The sequence below is a fragment of the Notothenia rossii genome, assembly GCF_949606895.1.
Source record: "Notothenia rossii genome assembly, chromosome: 9".
Classification (NCBI taxonomy): domain Eukaryota; kingdom Metazoa; phylum Chordata; class Actinopteri; order Perciformes; family Nototheniidae; genus Notothenia; species Notothenia rossii.
Window position 1 is genome coordinate 41,085,071 of NC_136907.1, and position 27,797 is coordinate 41,112,867.

Consider the following 27,797-nt stretch of genomic DNA (forward strand, 5'->3'; position numbering starts at 1 on the left):
TTAGTTGTTTTTCCGTTACATTGGAGTATGACAGGGGAGGCTCTGCCGTCGCTGCTATACAGTGATCTGTTGCAAACGTTTTTTTTTAAATATGACATTGAAACAGAAATTGGGGGAATTGGACCTGAACTTATTACCAATTACTGTTAAAATCCCAAATGAATAAGAAAGGAGAGCGTCTACCAAAGATGACCATCTGCTAACCCACATGGTGAATGCACACTGTTATAAACCAGAAACAGTTCAACATCTACTACTCCATTGTAGAAAGAACGTGTCTTATTCTGTCATTTGGGAGTGGGAAATAGCATCCTAAAGGAATATTGTGTGATATCATACAGATTTTCACAGATCATGAAAAATTGAAGATTGCAGATCAGCTTGGAAAGCAGAAATGAGAAATCAAATCATTTGTCAGTCTTCACTGTAGAGTTTATTGCGGTATTGTGAGCATAAGGTTAGAAAAGGAAAATAATCCTATTTTTAGATTATACTACTGCTATGAAAAAAAGGCAAGAACATATCTAATATAGTACAAAATAATGATATTTACATTGAATTTGTAAATTGGTGAATACTATTGGGTTCCTGAGTAACGGTGAATAAATAAGCTTATAAAATAGCAAAAACAGGAAGTACGGTATGGAAGAGTTGAATTTAGGAGCTTGATAGCACATCTAATGTATGCAATTGTATGGCATAGGCACTGTTCGAAATGGGGGGGAGCTAGGGGGAGCTAGGGGGAGCTTGGCTCCCCCGAAGAGGGAGGGAGCTCCCCTGAAGGCCGACTTTGAGATAAATAGGGGGAGCCCAGAACAATCGTGCAGATTTGTGTCACACAGATTAGAAATCAGGGCTCAACGTTAACTTTTTTAAATGGTTGCCAGGTTGGCAACCAGGCATCAGCTTTTGGTTGCCAAAACTGAAAATATGGTTGCCATTTACTTAACAATGAAAATGGGACACAAAAGAATGTTCAAATGCTTTACAATAAGCAATTTACACAATTGTTTGAAACTAAAGTGGTAGTAAACTTCTCCACCCTCAATTGCTGGTATACAAAATACCAGTAGTGCAGCTGTTGTCACTTTCTTCACAGATGAATTGAGCAAGTAACTAGATTCTTGGTCATCCGTTGTCTCCCTTTCAAATTTGGGTTTTCTTGACCTTTGTGCTGACCCCCACCATAGATCCACTGGCCCTTCAGCATTGAAGTCTTGGATTGGCCAGACTAATACATTTCTAATGTTAAACAAATGAAAACCATTCAAAGTTAAGAATTAGATATTAATTATTAATGCTGTAAATTACCTTTTATATGTCTAACTATATTTAACATGTGTTACCTTTTTATAGAAGTGATTATATTTGTATGCCAATATTTTCCTATGGTAAAGTTTCGTTTTGCACTTTTATTTTGGTAGTAATAAGATCGGGACTCTTATTTTGAAGGAACTTTTACCGGAAGCAGAATGTTTCGCCTCCAAAGACTTTACACATTTCCTCTTTGCTTTTCGTTCGGGTTCATCTTGCGCTTTATCAATTGAATCACTTTGAACATTAGTTTGAGATGTTGACGGGTTGGCCAAACTTTTTACCCCACAGTCAAACAACTTAATTTGCGTCGCCATTTTTTGTAAAACGAACACACGGCGCACGGGCGCACCGCGCACGTGAGTAAACCTGCATCGCTTTCTGGGTCCGTAATCACACCAATGCACGGTCAACTTAAGTATCAGGTTCCAACTGCTCACAACAATAATTAAATATCACTCTTAATATAACAAATAATTAACATTTATCTATTTTGGGGTGCACATTTTGCTGTTTGCTGTCCTTATTTCTTTATGTTAAAAACTGGTTGCCACTGAAGGCAACCAAAGGCCAAGAAGTGGTTGAAATGTTTTGTGAATGGTTGCCAATGGCAACCGTTACTGCCTGAAATGTTGAGTTTCTGTAAATAATAGTTCTTGAAATAAATAATAGTTATTGTTCATTACAGTTTCTGAATATTTGTTTTATATTTGTGAATATTTCTGGGTGTTGCCATCTGTACGTGGCGGCGCTGCATTCTTTACGCTACTTCAGTTGCTATGGTTACGGTGGCGATGCCGGCGCGGTATTTGAAATGTTCATATTGATATTTTTTTAACTCTGGCTTTGTAATAAAAAATATGGCAAAACAAAAACAGCCAAGCATCACAGCTTTTGGATTCACAAGTAAAGAAGTGAAGGAGTCTAAAAATGACAACGTGAATGGAAAGCAACTTTTAGTTGGCCGGCTGTAAGCGGTGTTAGGGTCGAGTTTGACAGCTCCACACCGAGGGAGAGGCCTGCCGATGCGGAGCGTGAAGAGGCTTCAACAACGGCCAGTGACACCGTCTGTAGTAGTAGCAGAGTGATTTTTTACGAATTGATCGAATCCGCGCTGCTGCGCCAGTCGTGCGTGTGATATATTTAGGAGCAGGATGTGCACTGAAAAATAGGGCTCCCCCGAAAGCAAATGGGTAATTCGAACACTGGGCATAGGGCATGAGAGGAGGTAAACCAAGGTTTTATTGACAACACTGAAACACGTGTCAGATTCAGGACCAGGCAGTGGGGTGTTAACCAGGCTGAGACTGGCTCCCTGCGGACTGATCATGGCTGGCTATGGTCGGTAGCATCTGGATCAGAGATGCAGCTGTGGACAGGCAGGCAGACACTAGGAATTGAGCTTGAATGGAATGCACCAACAATAAAACAGGAATAAACCTCTTGAACTGTCAGAAATATAAGTTAGAAACCATTGAAATCAATATTCGCTGCGGGAGATTGTGAATAAGCCAAAACTGTCCTTACCTTTCTTCATCGCAATGGACACGGCGCAACGATGTACGCAAATCGATGTACGCTAATCGATGTAGTTTTTCAACTGACCTGTAGGGGGTTCAACACGCCCTGCTGTGTTAGTCTGCCGCACGCTTCAACAGAAGAAGAAGAAGAAGAAGGTTGCGGTCGGATAATCCAAAAATCAGCTCCTAACTTCTAACCCTATCGTCTATTCCTTGACCTCTGAGTGAAACGTCACGGGGTTAAGGGATAGTGGATAGGAGAATTCAAAAGCACTTAGGAGAAGAGACTGCTGTACTTTAGAGAATCCGAATGCACTTTCACTATCCGATGTGTTTATGATATGCCAGCGGACGTCATAAATGTGCCTCTGCTGCTGTGGGGAAACTATGGAAACTACAGTTTTCTATACAGCCGACTACAACATGGATGTATCCTCCTGGGACCCAGCCCATTGAAAATGTCCACTGTAGTGGACATTTTGTTAACATGCATCTCCTTTGACTCTTTTGAGCTACTCTATCAATCCCTGATGTACTGTACAGAGGACATCCTGGTCTTTCCAGTGATATGTCATTGGTTAAAATTGCATGCTGGGAAGTTCCTCTTTCTTTTCATCCAAAATGGCTGGCATACCAAAAAAAAAATGTTATAGAAGCAGGAGGAGAAGTCAAATATTGTTGAATAATTGTAATTTTTACCATGAAAATGATACATGTTCTTGTTTAGTAACATGTGAGGAACTATATAATTTGTTCTGAAAGCAATTAAATAATTCAAGTTTTCAAATAACAGCCCTTTTATAAATGTCCATTCTAGTGGACGTCAGGACCATCTTCATGGACTTTATGACTCAATATAGTTGCAGGAGACGGAACTGAAGCAGACATTTTCTGTACCGGATAGTTAAGGGAGATTAAGATTTTGAGCTCTCAGATGATGAGAGAGATGAGGCTTTCACACCTGGGATAGAAGAGGGTCAAGAGGAAAGGGGGGGGGGGGGGGGGGGGGGGAAGATGCAGGAGGCTCCATGAGCGCACAGATACAGACAGAGAGACAGATAGGGACGAGCTAGAAAGACATGGCCCTCTGTGGGCCAAGAGTAGCCCTTATGTCTTATTGTTGTTTTTATTTTTAAGTAGAGCCATGAAAATGAGAATTGCCTCAGGAATGCCAGCTGCGTTTCTATGAGCATGGTCAAATGGAGACCACATCCATACAACTAGTCAAGATGACCCTACAGCCCGTGCCGACTGCAGTCAATGAGGTACTTTTCCCACTACATTGACTACAAAGTCTTTGAAGATCTGGAAAGATTCACCAAAAAACAAACTAGTTTTTTAGTGACCAAATAAACAGCAATGTTCAGATCAATGACTTATTCATTTTTTAAATAAAGGTGAATGTATTATTGTATTAATATCACTCTATAACCATAATACGTTACATAGTCTATCTGTTAATTTTGGCTGTCTTTTCAAACTAATATGGTCCCGACGTCCTCTACAGTGGACATACTGTAGCCTAACATTTAAAAATAAAATAAAATAAAAAAAGTCTAAATTTCAAGAGGTTTTTCTTTAACCCTAAATAGGTAGGAAATCACAAAATGAAATTGGAAGACACTTTTTTTCCTCGGGTCCCAGCAGGGTATAATAAGAACAAGGAACTACTGTCAACTCATCTAGAGACTGCACCGTGCTCTGATGCTGTTGTTGTATGTTTTATGAACGTGGACAACAGAGAAACATGTTCTTCATGACCAAAGTTTGAATTGAAATAAAAAAGGAAAGTATGAAAAGAAAGATATTTTCATAGCTCATACAATCATACGTATTGGGATCATTTGCATTAATGTGGACCGGAGGCAGAGGGTTACGAGCATAAGTTTGACTTTCCTTTTTTATTTCAATTCCAACTTTGGTAATGAAGAATATGTCTCTCTGTTGTCCACGTTCATAAAGCATAAAACAACAGCCTCAGAGCACGGCGCAGAGTCTCTAGATGAGTTTACAGTAGTCCCTCGTTCTTATTATAATACGTCCGTGTTGTAGTCCTCTGTATAGAAAACTAGTTTCCATAGTTTCCCCACAGCAGCAGACACACATTTATGACGTCCGCTGGCGCATCATAAACACGTCAGATAGTGAAAGTGCAGTCGGATTCTGTTAAGTACCGCAGTCTCTTCTCCTAAATCCTTTTGAATTCTCCTATCCACTATCCCTTAACCCCATGACGTTTCACTCAGAGGTCAAGGAATAGACGATATGGTTAGAATTTATGAGCTGATTTTTGGATTATTCGATCGCAACCTTGGTCTCAACGCTGTGGTGTCCTTCAGGAAACAAGCTGTTTACAAACATGCAAACATCCACTGATAAATTGCGATTTTAACAACCTCATAACCTCATTTTTTTTAGGATCATACCTGTGTTTAGTCAAGAAAAATGTACTTGTGTGTATTTTATTATAAAGTTTAGTATATGTACAGACTGTTGTAAAAACTAAGAAGGTTATAAACATCAGGTTTAAAACTAAAAGAGCCTTACAAAAAAGTAACACATTCAAAGATGTTTGGAGTTTTATTTTAGTTATTCATTTAAATGTGTTGTCTAAGAGATGCGGATTTGAAACCGTTGTTTTCCATTTCCTGTTTCTGCCGGAGAGAGTGGAGTTTGTCATGAGTTTGTCCCAAAGCTTGCCGCTGTATTTACTCCCTCCATCTGACAGGAGGGAGCCTCGTTGAGCTGCGAGTGTCACTCATGGATGTATAATAAGAACGGGGTGTCACTCCGTCACGGAGGGGTAGGAGTAGGGTGTAGGGCGTGGTTTGGAATTGGGCCGAAGAAGAAGAGAAGCAGCTGGTGCTCGGCGGAGCACTGATGAGGAAGAGGAACCAAAACAAAATAACCAGAATAACAACGTTATATTTGTAGAAATTGTTTTTTATCTTCCTCACGTTGAGTCCCTAAGACGTGCCTGAGGTAATACTCTTTCTTGAATGTTTATCTCGAGCTTGTTTCACAGGCGAGCTAATGTTAGCCGTTGTTAGCTTAGCTTATGCGAACTACATTTATTGAGATGTGAGACTAAAGCTAGATATCGTCATAAGGCTTATGTTTTATTTGACATGTGTCCAAGGGAATAGTTTGTCCGGCTGCTGTGTACCAGCTGTCGACGCAAGCATGCTCTCCGAAAGCTCACTAGCCGTCTGGCATTACATTAACGTTACCACCCTTCATTAAAACTAGTGGAACCATCTATCAACATCTGAAAAGCTAAATGTCATTATAACAAAGCCTGTGCCACAGTTGTCTCTCTCTGCTCCAGGGTCACTTTTGGACAGTGTCCCATTTAAACTTTGGAAATAGGAGTCATGTGGCTCTATTATGACAGGACATCCTGTTCACCTTCAGCATGAAGTCAGCCACAGATTAATCATTACAAGCGTGTTTCACCAGAGAAATATTAATGTTTATTTATTTATTCATTATTTAGGCCTATATTTTCTTTACACTTGCCCACATGCTAATAAGCAGTGGTGGAAGAAGGACTCAGATGATTTACTTAAGTAAAAGTAGCAATACTGAAGTGTACAAATACTCAGTTACTACTAAAAGTTCTGTAAGGAAAAGTATACTTTCATAAAAGTACAAAAGTATTAGCATTGCAATAAATACAGTAAAAAAGTACTCATTATGCAGATTGGCCCATTTGAGCACGATATATTTGAATGATTGTATTAATGTGTTAATCACTTTAATGTTGCATGGTAAAGGTGGGGTTTATTTGAATTATTTTATAAACTACTGGGTAGCTTAACGTATAATAATATATAATAATAATGTAGTAGTTGATTTATATTGTGTGTTGATCATCCAAATCTGCAAAGTAACTAGTAACTAAACACATACATTAAATGTAGTGGAGTAAAAAGTACAACATTTGCCTACAAAATGGAGTGGATTAAAAGTATAAAGTAGCAAAATTAGAAAATACTTAATTAAAGTACAAATAGCTAATCAGTAAAACTGGTGTTGGCTTTGGATTATGTGACGCAACTCTCTGTTCATTTGCTTACAACACTGTTAGAAACTGCAGCTAAGCTCTATTTAATTATTATGTGTTGATGGGAATTTACCCTTTAGTGGTTTTTTAGTTTGTGGAGAGAATGGCCAAACAATATGGGTATGGGTATGTGCCTCAGTTCTCTTAAAAAATCACCATACTTACGTTTGTTTTTGAAGTGTGATAGGGAAACACTGGCATTATTACAGAAATGTAATATATCTTCAACAATTAGTTGAATCCTGTTTGTCTTCTTAGGTTTAACAATCAGAATTCCAGAAAATACAAAATCTTGATTTAAATAAAGAGTAACGATCTGTTACTGACAGAAAATGATAAGTGAGGTTGTGTGTTTGTGTATTTTTCTCCTTCAGCTCAAGAGTATTTGCATGAAGCCTTTGGGTACGACTGGTACTTTCTAAGACTGAGGACCACCATGGAGGAGACGAGTCGGGAGGCGGTTGCCACGGCGGTACAGCGCGTGGCTGGGATGCTGCAGCGCTCTGACCAGCTAGACAAAGTGGAGCAGTACAGGAGGAGAGAGGCTCGCAAGAAGGCCTCTGTGGAAGCTAGGCTGAAGGTGATGTGAAGTGTAGCTCGCATACACTGTTTCATCCTACACATCTCTTCACCTAATGTTCAGCAACAACTGTTTCAGTCAAAATGAAAACCGGTCAACAACCCAAAATGCAAAGATCATCATTAAAATAAGGATTTTCAATAACTGCTGCAATTCATCAAAGTTCCTAAGGCTAAAACCAGGTGCTATTTTCAAGCTAAATGATCAGTAATAAAAAAAAAATCCAAAACAGTTGTAGAATTTGTTCTTTTTATAATCTTAAAAACAATAATAGACTGAATGCTGCGGCACTAACACTATTTATTAAACACAAAAATCACAACATTTTTGATATTTGCTTTTAAAATACAATTGGTCTTAAAGGTTTAAACCATTCATCTTCGGTGTCAGTGAAGTGTACTAAAATATTTGCATCTCTAATCGGTAGGGATGGGTATCGTTTGAAATGTATCGATTCCGTTTCTGCTTATCGATTCCGGTTCTTATCCATTCCCCGTTTCGATTCCAAAATTGTAAAAGAAAGAGGTCAAACATTTAGATAACAAAAATATCTTTATTCTTTTAAGCTTTAACTGACATTTTTACAAACAGAAATATACGTGCAATACAAATGTATTACACAATGGCTGAGCTTTATTTTAACTGAGCTATGCCTGTGGCAAGCTATTAACAAGCATTACACTGTGCCTTGTCTTTTTCTTTTTTAGTGTAGTGGGGTCTCACTTTAGAGCGTTTACCGCGATCCATCTTTGGTGTTATGAAGTGACTGAGCTCGCGAACTGTCTACGGGAGGGCGGAGGGAGCCTCGCTGCGGGGCAACTGTGGACCTCTGTCGCCTGTCAGCGCAACTTACATGATGCTGCTTTAAAAAATGATGGGCGGTGCCGGCCGTCAGTGTACCGAGCCGGCCGTCAACGGCCCGCTGACGACTGGCCGTTCTGTGATTCTCCAGAACACACAGATGTCCAGTCCGCCCCTGTATTCCACGGGTCGCCGCGGCGCAGACGGACCTGGTGGAATACAGGGTCTACCGCGTTAAGGAACCGTTAAGCAGAACCAAAATTGTGTATTTTGTATAAACGGTACCCAGCATTTTCTTATCGGTTCTCATATGGAACCGAGTTTCGGTTCCCGACCCTACTAATCGGTCTGTTATTGTTTGGTGGAGATCGCTATTATTTGGTGACTTGATTGTGTATAACAGTTAGCAATCAGTCAGACAAAAGCAAGCATTCAATATATACCACCCTTTAATTAATGACAGGAAGCACAAAGAATGGTGTTATCAACAATAGTATCTGTCTCTGGACGTCCTGCAGGCAGCCATCCAGTCGCAGCTGGACGGGGTTCGCACCGGACTGACCCAGCTGCACAGCGCTCTGCTGGACGTCAAAGACATCCAGGGCTCCCTGGCTGACGTGAGCAAAGACTGGAGGCAGAGCATCAACACCATTGAGAACCTGAAGGACGTCAAGGATGCCGTAGTTCAACACAGTCAGCTGGCCTCAGCTGTGGAAAACCTCAAAAACATTTTCTCTGGTAAGCTAGGTCCGCCTCCACCTTGAAGAAGTCCCATCACAGACTAAGGGCCTGTGCCCACATATTTCTGATCGCTCAATGCAGACGCCTATTTCTGAGCACTCTGAGTGCACATTCTTGTGCACTTCTAGTTGAACATTTTGCAACTTTTTCAGAAAAGCACCATTGGTATTACTGTAGAAATTGGAGCGGAAGCCTGTTTCAGCCATGTAATTTAGCCAGAAACTGTCATTAGAAAGATTAAAAAGATTGTTGGAGCAGAGTGAATTGAACAATGTATATTATCCAGATATCATGGTCAAGGAAACAATACCAAAATGTTTTTTGTTTTTTTATGAAACACTGGAAGGAGGCTTTTTCCAGTGCCTTCCTGCCCCTTTTTGACAGAAAAACTCTCTGTGGACACAGCCCCACACACTGCCACTAAGACACATCCCAGGCCTTACAAGCTATCTTTGACTTCTCTCCTGGTTCCTCATGCACTGCCGTGTGTGTGTGTGTGTGTGTGTGTGTGTGTGTGTGTGTGTGTGTGTGTGTGTGTGTGTGTGTGTGTGTGTGTGTGTGTGTGTGTGTGTGTGTGTGTGTGTGTGTGTGTGTGTGTGTGTGTGTGTGTGTGTGTGTGTGTGTGTGTGTGTGTGTGTGTGTGTGTGTGTGTGTGTGTGTGTGTGTGTGTGTGTGTGTGTGTGTGTGTGTGTGTGTGTGTGATGTTGCTGCTGTGTGCAGTCCCAGAGATCGTGGCGGACACGCAGCAGCTGATCGAGCAGGGCGAGCTGCTGCAGGCACACAGGAAGCTGATGGAGCTGGAGTGCTCCCGGGACGACCTCATGTACGAGCAGTACCGCATGGACAGCAAGAACACCAGTGACATGAACCTCATCTCCATCTACTTTGAAGATGTAAGTTTATGTGATAGCATTTTTGACTGTTGAACTGTCGACGGGAGGGCGGGGGAGCCTCGCTGTCAGCGCAACTGTGGACCTCTGTTGCATGTCAGCGCAACTTACATGATGCCGCTTAAAAGAATTAGGGGCGGTGCCGGCCGTCAGCGTTACTGTGAAATGTCTGATCATCGTACATCTCAGTTATAAATGTTTGACTTTCACTGAAAGTAACTTGAAGGTATAATATGGTATGTCAGCATTTAAATCTCTAAAAACCTCTTGACCTTTGCATTATTTTTTGTAAAGTTTTGTACTTCTATTTTCTTAAATGCTTCCAACCATTTTCAAACCCATAGACATTTTAATGACGGAAAGGTTCGCTTTCATTTTTTCTCCTCTAATGGCATCAGATGTCCTTCGTGCAAGTTTCAGCATACTTTTCATCCTGTTTTAAACCACATTTTTGCATTACACATTTTGATCTTGGTGATTGTTTACTATACTTGTAACGTTATAAGGGATTTTAGTCATTGGACGTCTGGATCTTAAAGTATGGTTGTGAAGGCAACAACTGCCATAATTCCATGCCACTTCACAATGCCAACACTTTATTTATTGGACCTGGATACTGGCTGGCATTAAATGCTTTTATTTAATATTTCATAATGTGTTGTGTAGTTGTAGAATATTTAGACAATAACATGACAGCAGCTCATTTGTTTTTCTTTTCACAACTTCTCCTTTTTGACTTAAAACTGTAAAGAATCAAAAAATCAAATGTCAAGTTTTGGAAGGAGGGGCCTTGTACTGCTAGCTGCAGTGAACAGTGTCTTCTTGCTGCCGTAATGAAAACATAGATAAAGTCAAATGAACCCTGCTCAATTGATAATATTAATCTATTTGTAAAAAAGGAACCTTATTATTGTATAGTTGTACAAATATAAGTTATACGTTTACGAGCTGATTAAGTCTTAAGCTTAACATAGTTCACCTTTCTGGTGGACACAGTTGTCTTCCTACATGTTACCTAGCGAACCAGAACTCAGAGTTAGTGGGTTTGTGGATCTCCAGGTTCAGGGTCTCTCCGATGAGCTGGCCAAGCAGCTGTGGATGGTTCTGCAGAGGTCCATGGTGACGGTCCGCCGGGACCCTACCATGCTGGTGTCGGTGGTTCGTATCATCGAGCGGGAGGTGAAGATCGATCGGCGTATGGTGGACCGGAAGAAGCAGAGCGGCTTCATCCCTCCCGGGAGACCCAAACGCTGGAAGGACAAGATGTTCGAGGTGAGAGGAGGATCAGAGGATACATCTTACTCAGTTATGAAGAACATGAATTGGCTCACTCTTTTTTGATCCTTTGTCATCATCCAACTTACTCTCTTCTTCATCGTTAGATTTGTTATTCTTATACAACCCTTCTATTTTATATTTACCAAGCCTCCTATCTTTTATTATTTTCTTCCCCCTTTTTTAAAATAATTAATCTAGATTTTAGTCCAACACTTCTTTAGGTTTTTCCTGCTCACCTAACTCCAGACTTTTCCTTCCACACAAATAGCTGCTATCCATTTTCTAGCAAGTATTTTTGCTCTTCTTTTGTTCCTTTCTCTCTTCACAAACATTTACACAGCAGACAGGTCTATAATGTCCTATGTTTATTTATGGAAAGTATATGGAGCCTGATTCTTGTCAGAATCATGATTGAGAGGCCTTTTTCCCAGCCCTCATTGGAACATGGATGTGTGTGTGTATGATGTCACCAACAGTAGGGTTTCCTTGTACATTGCTACTGTTAACACTAAGACATGAAATGTAAATGTTTAATAATTTTTGCGCTAATTCTTATCTATTTATAAATACACATTATAACATTATATTGATTCAATATTAGACTTTATAAATATTAGAATGTTATTGTTCATTTAAGTAGGCCTCGTGTAGAGAACAGCTATAACGTCCATCTTAATCTTTAGTTGGCTCCTCTGTTTTTTGTTTTTGAAGTGTAAGCACGGTCTGACTAAAAGCAAATAGGTTTATTGCCAGCCTAAGAATTATTTGAATATGCAGAGCCAGGGAGAGTTCAGCAGAACTGACGGTGGCCTACAGTGTGAACACCTTCTCTAAACCTTCAGTGTTGTAAGACATCAGGTCCAGCTTCCAGCAGCCTCGTTATGTTTCCAGTGTTATCGCTCATCAAAGCATTTCAACAAAGTAATTACGTGTTGTGAAACTGAAAGTATGGGACATTTTAGGATTCATGGTAATATTATATTTGTTTAGCTGCAGAATCAGACAAGGCCAATGAACGTTTAGAACATTAAGGTAAGAGGTAGTTTTCTGGGAAACCGTAGCGACTCTAAAGCAGTTTCCTGGGTGTGTTCCTGAGGTCCTGATGTGTGTGTGTTGCAGGTGTTGGAGGGGACGGTCAGCACCCGCATTGAGGGCACCCAGTCAGTGACCAGAGAGGCTGATAAGATGTGGCTGGTTCGTCTTTTAGAAATAACCAGGAAATATGTTTTGGATGACCTGATCGTTGTGAAGAACCTGATGGTGCAGTGTTTCCCCCAGCACTACAACACCTTCAACAGGTAACACACACACAGTCAGTGTGTTTCTGTCAGCAGCGAACAGATATAAACACAAGGTCATGAAGCAGATCACATCAGAAATACTAACTTAGGGACCGTGTCCAAATGGCGCCTTTTTTCTTGTGGAAAGTGTTGGAGCAAACATAAAACAGTGGTGGTGGCTTAAAGCCCACCTCTGCTCCGCGCCGTCCGTTAGATGAGCCTGGTCACATTAATAAGAAGAAGGAGTTCAAAACACCGGCTTAAAAGTTATAACAATAATCTGATTGATTTTAATGGTAAAGAAAACCCATACAAGTTACAGAGTACTCCGGACTTCCAGTTCTACTGCCGTGCGATACAGGTATCGGGACCAGCCAGTCAGAAACAGGAAGCCCCGTGGATGGTTAAACATCAGTATACATAGACAGATTTGGAGGCAGTCGATTTCACTCCTAAGCGAATCAGAGTTCTGGGAAAAATGTATTTTACTTCTGAACAGAGCGTGAGAGCTTCGGAACTACCCAAGGACAGAGTCAATCTTCTATCTTGCACCTTAATTCACTCCTTTACTTTCCCAAGGAATATTTCACACAAACTATTCTTTCCCAGACAATCAAACATTGTACACAGATATATTGGTGCCCAGAAAGGACCTTGAAAAGAATATGTGTGTGTGCTGGAAAGAATGTGTGTGTGCTGAAAAGAATATGTGTGTGTGCTGGTATCTAGGTCAGTGAGTGTGAGTGAGAAGGTTATATATATATATATATATATATATATATATATATATATATATATATATATATAGGATTACTTGAAAACAGTCCCCAATAATACATGTTTACTTTAATACAGTTTAGAACAATATCTGTTAACTTTAATCTTTAAAAGGCATCAAGAAACGTTCCCACAATGACAACAATATGTCAATTACGCATCACCGCTGTTGTAAGACAGACTAGCATGGATTTTTGATCGGTTTATGCTACTGTATATATGTCTTTTCACTATAAGCACCAACAGGAAGATTCTTGCTCTCACACTTTGTAGGAATGAGCTTGTCATTGCTCTGTTTGAAAGCCCTATAGCGAGGGAGGGGGCCATAACAGTCAAATACTCAGCGTTAGTAACATCCGGTTTCCACCCGGCCGACCTGCTCCAACAAACAAGCTTTTAGGTCTTTCTTATGATCGTTTCCGTCCGACAGACAAGGTCAACACAAGCTTTTGATCCAATTTTTATAAAGTGACGACACTGACACTTTTCTGAACAGTGGAAACATTTTCAACTCTGACCCGACGCTTGAACAGTTGACATTGGAGATGGGAGCCACATTCACATGAGTTTCCCCCTGACAAAATTGCATTGCAACAAACTGAAACAGGCTGTTGTGAATGTATATGCTTAAAGAGCATTTGCAGGTTTTTTTTTTTCTACATTTATGCTTAAACTTGCTTGAAAATTACAATTAAAAAAGTGAGTATAGGATTTGATATGTTTCACGAGACATAAGGGCAGGAATTCAGAGGGAAAGGAGCAATTTTGAGCTCTGCTCTTAAAAACGGCTTTTTTTTAAGGTCATACGTCAAACACGTCATATTACATAACAAAGGGGAAACATCTCCGCTCTCTGACCGCGGGTATAGTTAATAGTTGCGTTGAGTTGAGTGGTTGTGTTTTAGTGAGCTGGTATTTTTCGGTAGTTTTACATTGTATTTCACCATTTGTAATCATGGTGCAGTATTGTGTTTGTGCAGGTTGCACAAATACCAGCCTGTCAGGACATCGAGTCCACAGTAAAAAGGACCGGAGCTAGCGTTCGTTCCTGGGTGCGTTGTGCATCCACCTCCCTGCAGCACATACTCTCCACAGCTTTATCAGGAAACCGTATTACTTCTCTCTCCCCCCCCCCTCTTCGCTGCTCTCTCTCTCTCCCCTCCGGTACACGGCACCGTAAGACGTAGTGTGGAGTTCCATTAGGTAACGCTGTGGTGGCTGTACTGCTCCAGCCGTCTCCTTTGTATTTGTTTGTTTCCCCCTGTCTGTGTTGTTTGTGTGTGCATGGTGGCTGTCACTCCTGGCTCCCGGCTCAACCTCCACTCACCTGCTGCAATCAGCTGTGCACCCTCCCCGACTACACACCTGCTTTCCATCAAGCCATTTACAACGGCATATCAACGGAGGCTCCACAACCTTTCCCCCTCCAGATCGTCAAGTATCAGCCGTATCGCGCGTCTCTCCTCCGGTACACAGCACCGTAGTGTGTAGTTGCATTAGGTAACGCGAGATACGGCTGATACTTTTGCGCATTAGTTTCTGTTATGGATCAGTATCAACAGTCCTGCCAGTAAAGTTACTATATTATCAATGCTACTTTAGTTATAGCCTGATATATGATAGCTAACTTTACAATGTTGTGATGTGACGTTAGCTAACATTCTGTAGCTAACGCCGGCCAGTCACCAAGATAGCTGCCCAGTTCTCCACTGGTTCTCCTCACACCACAGCTCAATTTCTCTCCGATGGACGTTATTTCTTCTAATCCTTGGCTGCTCCTGGTCTCTTGGACGCCTAGCAGGCTCATAATTATAAGGTTGTGGTCCGTCATATGCATTCGAATATTCATGTTCAACTTCTTCTGTGTCGAAACTAGCATTGGGATCCATGTTTATTAATACGTTACACCGGCTGCTCTCCCCCTGTGTCCCCCGTGTTACGTCACACGCGGGAGGTCACGTGCCGAGGCTTTTTTATGCGGAAGTGAACATTTCTTAAAAAAACGACGCCAGATGTCACTGTATATTTCTGTATATTTTTTTTGAAAATCTAGTGTATTCATCATTTTCCTACACATTTATTCACAGGTGTCTTTAACCTGGAAGTTGCTCTTTAAGGTCCCAGTATTCAGTTGTACACCATTTCCACCTTCATTAATAATGCAGTGATTGTTTGCATGTTTCAGGTTTTTCGGTCTCTACCACAATGCTGTGTCCTCTCGCGTCAAAGAGCTGGCCGCTGAGGACCTGGAGGCCAATGAGATCGTGTCCATGCTCACCTGGGTGCTCAACACCTATAAGAGGTAACACTTTGAGAAGCTGCCTGTGTACATGTATGTGTTCGGGATCGGGCTGCACAATGAATGGGTTATTGCAATATTCAAATAGCAAAAGGCTAAAAGTGTGTTAATATTATAAGGTATTGTGCTTCTGCATTGATGTCCTGGCCTACATATAATTGTATACAGACTTATTCATATATCTTTGTTTGGTACAGATTCTACAAAAAATCACACCATGATCATTTTAATATATCTTTCAATGATAATAACAATAACGAAAAAATGATCAATCCCTTAAATACCGTAAATCATATCGCAATTACTATATCAGTGATAATATTTAGTTTCAAGCACTAATATAAGACATTCATCCGTTCAAAGACATAACTTGACAATCTAACTTTGTATTTGACAATATCATTCAGATTAATTCGTGTGTGTGTGTGTGTGTGTGTGTGTGTGTGTGTGTGTGTGTGTGTGTGTGTGTGTGTGTGTGTGTGTGTGTGTGTGTGTGTGTGTGTGTGTGTGTGTGTGTGTGTGTGTGTGTGTGTGTGTGTGTGTGTGTGTGTGTGTGTGTGTGTGTGTGTGTGTGTGTGTGTGTGTGTGTGTGTGTGTGTGTGTGTGTGTGTGTGTGTGTGTGTGTGTGTGTCAGTGTGGAGATGATGGGCCACCCGGACCTGGCTTCAGAGTGTAACATCAACGCTCTGGAAGCTCTGCTGCCTCAGGACGTGGTGGACGACCTGCTCAGCAAATATGTCAAGACTTTTACAGTACGCACCACACTCTAACAGAAACTCTTAACACTTTATACCTGCCTTTATTTCACTCCCGCCTTCTCTTTGGAGTCCCCTCATTATCAGAAGTGCCACACTTAACATAGACCTTGGACATTCAATCACAGTCATTTAACTACAAAAAATGACCTTGTCTTACCTACCTGTAAGTCCACTGCACAGGCCCAAAGAGTGGTGCAGGAATGAGTCATAAAACCCAGAAATTGGTCAGTATTTAACCCCCTGTTCTTCCCTCTTCAACGTCAACGTTTTTTTTTAACGCATTTTTGGTTAGAAGTTCTACCACATAAAATATGTCAGTAAAGACCACTGGTGAATATATGTTAGCTGCCTTAGCTTAGCTGTGGTGATAGCCTAACGTTAGCTTTTTACTATTGGTGATTGCATTAAGACTTGGAGATCATCCTGCTGAACAAAACGTGTACGTATCACGTGTGTTTACAACAGAGAACATTTTGGCAAAATTCCAATGAAAAATCCCATTGCATTTTATTGAGGGAGTCCATGCGATGCTTACTTTAGATGGACCTACTAAAATACGTCATCACTGCACCTCTCTATTATGTGTTAAATAATAAACATTCACTTCATGTTGCTGAATGTTGGTTAATAAAACGTGCTCCAACTCATCTTTTAGTGAAGCGTGGATCCAGACACTGTTTGACTATCCGCATGTTCAGTCTAATATCACAGGCTGGCTGCGCAAGGCTCTGGAAACAGACAAGAAGGACTGGCAGAAAGAAACAGAGCCTGAGGCGGACCAGGATGGGTACTACCAGACCACGCTGCCCGCCATCGTCTTCCAGGTAACACCTTCAGACACAGCCACTTCAGACCAATGAGAGTATTCCTGATTCCTGATCCGTGTATCTCACTCCATTTCTCTCTCTGATGTTCATGATCCTGTGTTCTTCAGATGTTTGAGCAGAACCTGCAGGTCGCTGCACAGATCGATGGGGATTTCAAGGAGCAGGTTCTGAAGCTCTGCCTGAAACAGATGAACACTTTCCTTATCAGGTAAACATATCTTTCTGATACGATAAACGTCTCTGAAACCTATCCTTTAAAACTGTTGGGATTCTATTCACCAAACACATCACAAGCTCAATGGAAAAGTGTGGTTTGTTCTGAATTGAAGGTTGGATATGTAAAACGATATAGCATTACATCTTGAGTAATGTTTTACTGTTCATGGTTGTGTGTTTAACTTTAGAAGTCAGAACTCACCTTCAGTTTTCTGTTGAAAAAGTTACCACATGTGTGTTCTATGCAAACAGCGCTCTGTAGAACAAACTACTGCAATATTCCTCACAGTGGCTGTGTGTTGTTGTGTGTGTGTGCTGTGTGTGTGGCTGTGTGTTGCTGTGTGTGTGCTTTGTGTTGCTGTGTGTTGCTGTGTGTGTGCTCTGTGTGTGGCTGTGTGTTGCTGTGTGTGTGCTCTGTGTGTGGCTGTGTGTGTGGCTGTGTGTGTGCTGTGTGCTCTGTGTGTTGCTGTGTGTTGCTTTGTGTGGCTTTGTGTGTGGCTGTGTGTTGCTGTGTGTGTGCTTTGTGTTGCTGTGTGTGTGCACTCTGTTTGTGTGGCTGTGTGTTGCTGTGTGTGTGTGGCTGTGTGTGTGGCTGTGTGTGGCTGTGTGTGTGGCTGTGTGTGCTCTGTGTGTTGCTGTGTGTGTGCTCTGTGTGTGGCTGTGTGTGCGGCTGTGTGTGTGCTGTGTGCTCTGTGTTGCTGTGTGTTGCTGTGTGTGGCTTTGTGTGTGGCTGTGTGTTGCTGTGTGTGTGCTTTGTGTTGCTGTGTGTGTGCACTCTGTTTGTGTGGCTGTGTGTTGCTTTGTGTGTGTGGCTGTGTGTGTGGCTGTGTGTGGCTGTGTGTGTGGCTGTGTGTGCTCTGTGTGTGTGCTGTGTGTGTGTGCTGTGTATGTGGCTGTGTGTAGGTACCGAGAGGAGGCGGTGACTTACAAAGAGGAGCACCTGAGGGACAGACAGCTGCCTCAGTGCTACGTACAGTACATGATCGCCATCATCAACAACTGCCAGACGTTCAAGTAAGATTTCATTCATCAACTGCTGTTAGCACTTTTATTAAATATACCTCTGGTCAAAATGTGACAATGTCAAGTTTGTTGTCAGACAGGGAAGGGTCAAGCTATTAATAATATAGGATTAAATGTTGAGTGCTGTAAATGTCACCAGTTGAGGGCAGAATAGTGAATAGAATAGTGACCCAATGATGGAGCAGCTGCATGATCCTCAGAAATACATTAGGAGGAGGCAAAAAATGATCTAATAAAAATGTTGCCTTACCAATGAATATATTATCTTTATATATAATTGTGTAATAACTATTAAATCCTGGGCCTTAAACTATATATATATATATACAGTGGGGCAAACAAGTATTTAGTCAGCCACCAATAGTGCAAGTTCTCCTACTTAAAAAGATGAGAGGCCTGTAATTTTCATCCTAGGTATACCTCAACTATGAGAGACAAAATGAGAAAAAAAAATCCAGAAAGTATTTGGTCAATAACAAAAGTTCATCTTAATACTTTGTTATATACCCTTTGTTGGCAATGAGAGAGGTCAAACGTTTTCTGTTAGTCTTCACAAGGTTTTCACACACTGTTGCTGGTATTTTGGCCCATTCTTCTATGCAGATCTCCTCTAGAGCACTGATGTTTTGGGGCTGTCGCTGGGCAACACGGACTTTCAACTCCCTCCAAAGATTTTCTATGGGGCTGAGATCTGGAGACTGGCTAGGCCACTCCAGGACCTTGAAATGCTTCTTACGTAGCCACTCCTTCGTGGACCGGGCGGTGTGTTTGGGATCATTGTCATGCTGAAAGACCCAGCCACGTTTAATCTTCAATGCCCTTGCTGATGGAAGTAGATTCCATCCATCCATCCATCTTCTCCCGCTTATCCGTGGTCGGGTCGCGGAGGTAGCAGTTCCAGCAGAGAGCCCCAAATGTTCTTTTCCCTGGCCACATCAACCAGCTCTGACTGGGGATCCCAAGGCGCTCCCAGGCCAGCGAAGACATATAATCCCTCCACCTGGTCCTAGGTCTACCCCTTGGTCTCTTCCCAGCTGGACGTGCCTGGAACACCTCCCTAGGGAGGCGCCCAGGTGGCATCCTAACTAGTTGCCCGAACCACCTCAACTGGCTCCTTTCGACGCGAAGGAGGAGCGGTTCAACTCCGAGTCCCTCCCGGATGACCAAACTTCTCACCCTATCCCTAAGGGAGACACCAGCCACCCTGCGGAGAAAACCCATCTCGGCCGCTTGTATCCGCGATCTCGTTCTTTCGGTCATGACCCATCCTTCATGACCATAGGTGAGGGTAGGAACGAAAATGGCCCGGTAGACAGAGAGCTTTGCCTTCTGGCTCAGCTCCCTTTTCGTCACAACGGTGCGGTAAAGCGACTGCAGTACCGCTCGCGCTGCTCCGATTCTCCGACCCATCTCACGCTCCATTGTTCCCTCACTCGAGAACAAGACCCCGAGATACTTGATCTCCTTCACTTGGGGTAAAGACTCATTCCCTACTTGGAGTGGACAGTCCATCGGTTTCCTGCTGAGAACCATGGCCTCAGATTTGGAGGTGCTGATCCTCATCCCAGCCGCTTCTCACTCGGTTGCGAACCGATCCAGTGAGTGCTGAAGGTCGCAGACCGATGAAGCCATCAGAACCACATCATCTGCAAAAAGCAGTGGTGCAATCCTTAGTCCACCGAACTGCAGACCCCCTCCCCCACGACTACGCCTCAAAATCCGATCCATGTATATTACAAAGAGGATTGGTGACAAAGCGCAGCCTTGGCGGAGGCCAACCCTCACCGGAAATGGGTCCGACTTACTGCCGAGGACCCGGACACAGCTCTCGCTTTGGGAGTACAGAGATTGGATGGCCCTGAGTAGAGACCCCTCACCCCATACTCCCGCAGCACCTCCCACAGTAACTCCCTTGGAACCCGTTCATACGCCTTCTCCAAGTCTACAAAACACATATAGACTGGATAAGCGTACTCCCAGGCCCCCTCCAGGATCCTTGCGAGAGTAAAAAGCTGATCCGTCGTTTCACGACCAGGACGGAATCCGCATTGTTCCTCCTCAATCTGAGGTTCGACAATCGGCCTGACCCTCCTTTCGAGTACCTTAGAGTAAACTTTCCCGGGGAGGCTGAGTAGTGTGATGCCTCTGTAATTGGCACACACCCTCTGATCCCCCTTTTTAAAAAGGGGAACCACCACCCCGGTCTGCCACTGGTGGAAGGAGGTTGTCACTCAAAATCTCACGATACATGGCCCCATTCATTGTTTCCTTTACACGGATCAGTCGTCCTGGTCCCTTTGCAGAAAAACAGCCCCAAAGCATGATGTTTCCACCCCCATGTTTCACAGTAGGTACGGTGTTCTTTGGATGCAACTCAGCATTCTTTCTCCTCCAAACTCGTCTAGTTGAGTTTTTACCAAAAAGTTATATTTTGGTTTCATCTGACCATATGACATTCTCCCAATCCTCTTCTGGATCATCGAAATGCTCTCTAGCAAACTTCAGACGGGCCTGGACATGTACTGGCTTAAGCAGGGGGACACGTCTGGCACTGCAGGATTTGTAGTCCCTGGCGGCGTAGTGTGTTACTGATGGTAACCTTTGTTACTTTGGTCCCAGCTCTCTGCAGTTCATTGACTAGGTCCCCCCCGTGTGGTTCTGGGATTTTTGCTCACCGTTCTTGTGATCATTTTGACCCCACGGGGTGAGATCTTGCGTGGAGCCCCAGATCGAGGGAGATTATCAGTGGTCTTGTATGTCTTCAATTTTCTAATAATTGCTCCCACAGTTGATTTCTTCACACCAAGCTGCTTACCTATTGCAGATTCAGTCTTCCCAGCCTGGTGCAGGTCTACAATTTGTTTCTGGTGTCCTTTGACAGTTCTTTGGTCTTGGCCATAGTGGAGTTTGGAGTGTGACTGTTTGAGGTTGTGGACAGGTGTCTTTCATACTGATAACGAGTTCAAACATGTGCCATTAATGCAGTTAACAAGTGGAGTACAGAGGAGGCTCTTAAAGAAGAAGTTACAGGTCTGTGAGAGCCAGAAATCTTTTTTGTTTGTTGGTGACCAAATACTTATTTCAAGGTCCTGGAGTGGCCTAGCCAGTCTCCAGATCTCAACCCCATAGAAAATCTTTGGAGGGAGTTGAAAGACTTACAGAACCTCTGTTTGACCTCTGTCATTGCCAACAAAGTGTATATTACAAAGTATTGAGATTAACTTTTGTTATTGACCAAATACTTATTTTCCACCATAATTTCCGAATAAATTCTTTAAAAATCAGACAATGTGATTTCTGGATTTTTGCCCCATTGTATACATATATATGTTTAAAAAATATATATATACATTTTTTTGAGCCCGAGGAAGAAGGACACTTAAACTAAAATGTCTAAATATCTGAGTTTACCAACATGATTATGTATCTCTTTTCATGTAACTGATATCAAACCCAGTGGGGTTTGATGTTGTGGTGCTGACATGTGCCTGTGCTCCTCAGAGAGTCCATCAACAGTCTGAAGAGGAAGTACTCTCAGAGTTCGGAGCCCACTGACAGTGACGCTGCCATCGAGAGGACCCTCAGCGAGGTGGCCAAGGAGGGCTGCCAGTTCCTGCTGGACGAGGTCTTCCTGGACCTGGAGGTAGGGGGGCTGAACTAGTCTGAACCATATCTACTGTTTATCTATATACAGTACAACCAAAATATATAAATTCATTTGAAATTAAGGTATTACAGGTACTGTAAATGTGCCCATGGTCTTTAATAATCCTCTGATATGTTGTTCTTTTAAACAGAAGTCATGAAATCCACTGAGGCTGAACTGATGATAAAACAATAATCTCACAAAGACAAAAAAACATATTCCCATGGTATCTAGCCTGACACGTAATGTCTGGAGTTGTTGCGTTATCCTCTACCATTACTATAATACAATTTTCTGCGAATGTGATTTACATTTTTTTTTTTTTTTTAATTGAACAGTAACACCCATGCATGCAAATTACCGTAATTTTCGGACTTTTTTCCCATTTTTCGACTCATGCCGCAGTTTTTGCGTGGCTTTGGCCGTTTCTCAATCGCGAGGAAACTGGCTTCCAAGCCAATATTTCAAGGATACTACGTCATCGAGTGCCGCCGAAGGAGTGGTCCAATCTCCAGCATACTTGGAATTCCACCGAGGCCACGTCCATGGTTTGGGGGTAATTTCGAGGCTGCACATGGGTAGACTTTGCGCCCTTCAAATCCCCACAATGCTTTGCGCACGGACCAATTTCAAAAACCCTTGCGGAGAATGGCTGAACCGACGCAGCACAGCACACATTTAAATGTAAATATGTAGTGGCATAGAACATGTGTTGGTAAATATGTTACTTTGTTGCATTTGTTATCACCAAAATCACCAGTATCCTCGCGATTGAGAAACGGCCTCTGTCTTTAGTTGTAAGCCCAGTGGCGATCTGTTTTTATTAGCATCTGGTTAGCTAGCTATGCTAACAAATTTAAAGAGCTTTTTCTATGACCAGGTGGAAGAGAGCTCTCTCCTGACAAACTGAGAGGCTCAAATAACCTCAGCTCAGTGAGGTTAAGGCACACCTTGATATGATCATTATAGTTATAAAAATTATAATAAATGAAAAACAGGTTTAAAATACTATATGACAGTAACAAATAAGTTGTTAAAAATAATAAGAATACAGTTTAAAAGGGGAGTGATTTGTAAAATATCCATTAAAAAAAAATATATATATTTGAGCCCCTGGACCCCCCTAGAGGATGTGAGGTCCCCCCCACTTAAATGATGTCCACATGGATAGGATACTAAATACATTTGCACACATCTTGTGTCCATATCTCTCTGTTTTGATGGTCATGCCACAACCGTGCACGTGCATGCATGCGCGAGTCATAGTAAGATATCTGGATTAAGAGGTTGCTTTTTCTTTGCACAGCATGAAAGAAAGGCCAAATGAATGGGCTGTGATTTTAGTTTTTTTAAGCAGGTTGAGTTCAATTTGTACGGCCCTTGGAGGATGTTGTAAAATTTGAAATGGCCCTTGATAGGGCTGCACGATTTGGGAAATAATCTAATTGCGTTTTTCTTACAGAAAGTATGATTGCGATTCGATTTGCGATATTTGTTTTTAAGCGACCCAACTGAAGTTTATTGTAAAATGCGGCCATATCTCCGGCTAGGAAGGTCGCATCAACGTGCTCCCGTCTCTAGCACCCCCGCAGCCCGAGCTACGAGTGAAAAAACTAAACTTACATTAAACTTCCGTTGGGTTGCTTTAAAGTCAAGCTTCAGTTTAAGACTCACCCTGTAATAGAAACATGTGATGGAGCATTACTAACCTGACTCAGATGGTTTGTTTCACCAAACCATCTAGGAAAGCTCCATTGGAAGCCATTTGGAAAAGTATTTCAAAAATACTTGGCAGGTGATTGGATCAATCTGTCTATCACCTACATGGGCCACTTCTGATTGGTTAACAATGACTGGTACATGTGGAGCACAACACTTATGATTGGTGTGGATGACTGACACACAAGAAGAACAAAAAAGTATAATCGTTCAGCCCTTGAGAGGAAAAAGGTTCCCCACCCCTGCTGTAAATAATAATAAAAACCCTTGATCTATAACTTAACATCTCTGTCTCCTATTGATCTGAGTATATTATAAAGAATAGCCAGTTCATTGAAGCATTATAGCACAGGAAGGGGGAGAAATTAAGGGTAAAATGCCACTGGCCCTCCGGGCATGGAATTGTATTATCACTGGCCCCACCATTGTAACCACTGTCCCGGAACATTCGTCAGAAAAAAATCGACATACAGTTGCAAGAAAAAGTATGTGAACCCTTTGGAATTACTTGGATTTCTGCATAAAATTGGTCATAAAATGTGTTCTGATCTGCACGTTTGAAGTTTGCAAAAGAGCACCTGGATGTTCCACGGCACTACTGGCAAAATATTCTGTGGACAGATGAAACCAAAGTTGAATTGTTTGGAAGGAACACACAACGCTATGTGTGGAGAAAAAAAGGCACAGCACACCAACATCAAAACCTCATCCCAACTGTGAAGTATGGTGGAGGGAGCATCATGGTTTGGGGCTGCTTTGCTGCCTCAGGGCCTGGACAGATTGCCATCATCGACGGAAAAATGAATTCTCAAGTTTATCAAGACATTTTGCTGGAGAACTTAAGGCCATCTGTCCACCAATTGAAGCTCAACAGAAGATGGGTGATGCAACAGGACAACGACCCAAAGCACAGAAGTAAATCAACAACAGAATGGCTTCAACAGAAGAAAATACGCCTTCTGGAGTGGCCCAGTCAGAGTCCTGACCTCAACCCAATTGAGATGCTGTGGCATGACCTCAAGAGAGCGATTCACACCAGACATCCCAAGAATATTGCTGAACTGAAACAGTTTTGTAAAGAGGAATGGTCCAAAATTCCTCCTGACCGTTGTGCAGGTCTGATATGCAACTATAGGAAACGTTTGTTTGAGGTTATTGCTGCCAAAGGAGGGTCAACCAGTTATTAAATCCAAGGGTTCACATACTTTTTCCACCCTGCACTCTGAATGTTTACATGGTGTGTTCAATAAAAACATATAATTGTTTGTGTGGTTTTAGCTTAAGCAGACTGTGTTTGTCTATTGTTGTGACTTAGATGAAGATCAGAACACATTTTATGACCAATTTATGCAGAAATCCAGGTAGTTCCAAAGGGTTCACATACTTTTTCTTGCAACTGTATAATGAAGAAAATTAACACATTTGTGGCAATAGTAATGTATGCACTAACTACATTACTACTTGTACTACAACATTTGAATCATCAGTTCTTCCTCATTTTCCTCAATTGTTCATATTTGGTTTATTAAGATAATGATATTGTGGTCATTGTTAAAAAATGTCTGCTATTATTTTGATTATTATTATTTGTATAATGCACTTTCTGCCTTCCTGTCATTAGGAGTGAATGTAATGGCTATGTAATAGATTAGATTAGAAACTTAATTATCCTAAACTGCTGGGACATTTCCCTATAGCCAATACCTTTTATATGTTCGTCACTGCACCACTAGAAGCCAACTCCATCGATCAAGCTGGCTGAAATGTTCTCTCCCTCTTCTTCTCATACTCCCTGTCACTCTCCTTTAACTGCTCCGGTGACTTTCTTTTATTTGAAAAAAATGTTTGCCCGGCGCTTGGCCAGTTACCGCTGGTATTAAAAACATTTTGGCGAATGGTTAGGTGGCAAGAAAGTCTGTAGTGAAGGAGCGCACTCCCGCTCACAGGGGCCTGCTCGTGCTGCGCTCCGCAGCAAACAGCTGTTTGCTTTTCACCCAACAACGACAATTGACCTACAAAACGCTATGTTGTAGCGTTAATAAACGAAACAATTTAACAAAATTGCTAGTGAAAATACCAATACCACAGGACCATTTTTTTTTTTAAAGCAATATTTTTTGTGGCCCGAGCGGGCAAGTGGAACGTACGTTATGCTCGCCCGTGTTGTCTAAATAGTGCTTCCGGGCCAGCGGGCCATTTATAATGTCGAGCCCTGACAGGCCTTTGTCAGATGGTATATTATGCTGTTTTTTTTCTGCTTCGTATAGTTCTCTCTTTTTTCACCATAAGTGTGTTTGCATCCCTTTTAAGAAACGACTGTCACATTCAAAAAGAAGGAAATAACAAAGGAAATGTTATTAGCGGTAACATCACACAATAAATGATCAGATGCATTTCTTTAAGCTTTTGGAAACATATGATATGCAAACAAACAATTGTCTGATAATTACAAAAATAGAATCTCAATCACTCTCACTGCACTGTGGCTCCTTTTATTTTTGAAAGATAGCATGGCAGCAATTAGGCACGATGTTACTGATGCCTGAATACATTTAAGATAATCAATCTATTTCAGTTTAAGTGACAGTAAAAAGGACAACTGTGGGCAATCTGTTAATAAACTAAATGCTCCTTTGCATTTCCCTGCTGCCTCTGTTCCGTTGCGTTGAGCAGCATCACCTGTACGAGCTGATGACCAGGAAGTGGCTGACGGGCTCTCACGCTGTGGACACCATCTGTGTGACGGTGGAGGACTACTTCAACGACTTCAACAAGATCAAGAAACCCTTCAATCAGGTAGGAGGAGAGAAGTTGGTGCAGCGATGATGTGTTTCAGTCGGCTGAAGTTAGCAAGGCTCCCTCTGCAGAAAGATCTGCAGGAGATAAACTCTGTGGCATATACATGTTTATGATACGGTCATGTTTTGTTCAGCAGGATAATCCCCACATATAAACACAACTTTATAATTTATGAAACGTAAATGCAATCACCAGATGTAAAAACCTTTAAACAAACTACATGACAGCAAAGGGGCGGAACATTTCCGGTACATTTCCGGAAAGTTTCCATGGGAAGTTAAGCTGGGACATTTTGGAAATATTCGATGCAAAATTAAACAAAAAACATGACATTTCAAGAGATTTTTTTTTATTTTAATTTTTAGAAGTAGAACAGAACAAGTTTTAGTTATTTTATTGAACAATTATTTGTTTAATTGAAGAACGAAAACAGGAATGTTGAGTTAAATATTGCTCATCCCCCCCAACCCCACTCATTAAAAAATGAACAAAAATGCACCCCCGATCAAAAAATCCCCACAAAGTCAAGTGTACTTGAATGGCATATGTTTTTTTTAGTCAAGATGATGCTAAAATATACTTTCCCCAACTATATTTAAGTTCCCTATGAAGAGCCAACCTTCAATTTAGAAAATTCCCAGTTTATTCCCGTTTATTCCCATGGAAAGTTTCCATCTTTGAAAATTCCCGGAATGTTGCAACCCTACATAACAGTCACATGACCCCACATCACCACAGCTAAGCTAAACGTGGCTAATGTTTGGCATGATGAACTTCAGTTTATATTAGTCACTTGTTAGCAACTGAAGTTTTAAGACATATTGAAGCTTCAGACATCACCATCAGGGTCTTTACTGACGTATTTTATGTTGTTTAACAGAACATGAAAATCTCTTTGGCTTTATCTTTTTTCAGCATCAAAAAACATGTTAAAAAAACTTTGATATGAGGAAATATGAAGTGCTGACATTTTAACAAATGTTTGGGTTCCAGAACTCATTCCTGCACCTCTCTGTGTGACTGCGGTCTTATGACACGTTGTGTGTGCAGGAGATGACGAGCGAGGCCCTGCGCAGGGTGGTGGTGGAGTACATCAAGGCGGTGATGCAGAAGAGGATCACCTTTAAGAACGCTGATGAGAGGAGGGAGGGGGCCGACAGGATGATCAAGGAGGCCGACCAGTTAACGTTCCTCTTCAGGAAACTGGCTGCTGTGAGTGCATGAAACACTTTTCACTGTCAGCACCAGCATCACAGGGGTAAC

General features: G+C 41.9%; 1 protein-coding gene across 2 annotated transcripts in view; it reads left to right on the forward strand.

Annotated features, from left to right (window-relative positions):
* Positions 1 to 1,514: 1,514 nt before the first annotated feature.
* Positions 1,515 to 27,797, forward strand: part of exoc3 (exocyst complex component 3) — a 32,799-nt gene continuing 6,516 nt past the window's right edge. The window contains exons 1-14 of one of the 2 annotated variants that reach the window (XM_079647946.1): positions 1,515 to 1,673; positions 7,275 to 7,480; positions 8,800 to 9,019; positions 9,743 to 9,915; positions 10,972 to 11,184; positions 12,310 to 12,488; positions 15,433 to 15,549; positions 16,181 to 16,298; positions 17,003 to 17,128; positions 17,239 to 17,339; positions 18,251 to 18,361; positions 21,872 to 22,013; positions 26,409 to 26,531; positions 27,585 to 27,746. In XM_079647946.1, coding sequence (XP_079504072.1) covers positions 7,337 to 7,480; positions 8,800 to 9,019; positions 9,743 to 9,915; positions 10,972 to 11,184; positions 12,310 to 12,488; positions 15,433 to 15,549; positions 16,181 to 16,298; positions 17,003 to 17,128; positions 17,239 to 17,339; positions 18,251 to 18,361; positions 21,872 to 22,013; positions 26,409 to 26,531; positions 27,585 to 27,746 — 1,929 coding nt within the window. In that variant the 5' untranslated portion in view covers positions 1,515 to 1,673; positions 7,275 to 7,336. Of the gene's footprint in view, positions 1,674 to 5,481; positions 5,817 to 7,274; positions 7,481 to 8,799; positions 9,020 to 9,742; positions 9,916 to 10,971; positions 11,185 to 12,309; positions 12,489 to 15,432; positions 15,550 to 16,180; positions 16,299 to 17,002; positions 17,129 to 17,238; positions 17,340 to 18,250; positions 18,362 to 21,871; positions 22,014 to 26,408; positions 26,532 to 27,584; positions 27,747 to 27,797 lie in introns of those variants that run through there. The other variant, XM_079647945.1, reaches the window with a different exon arrangement.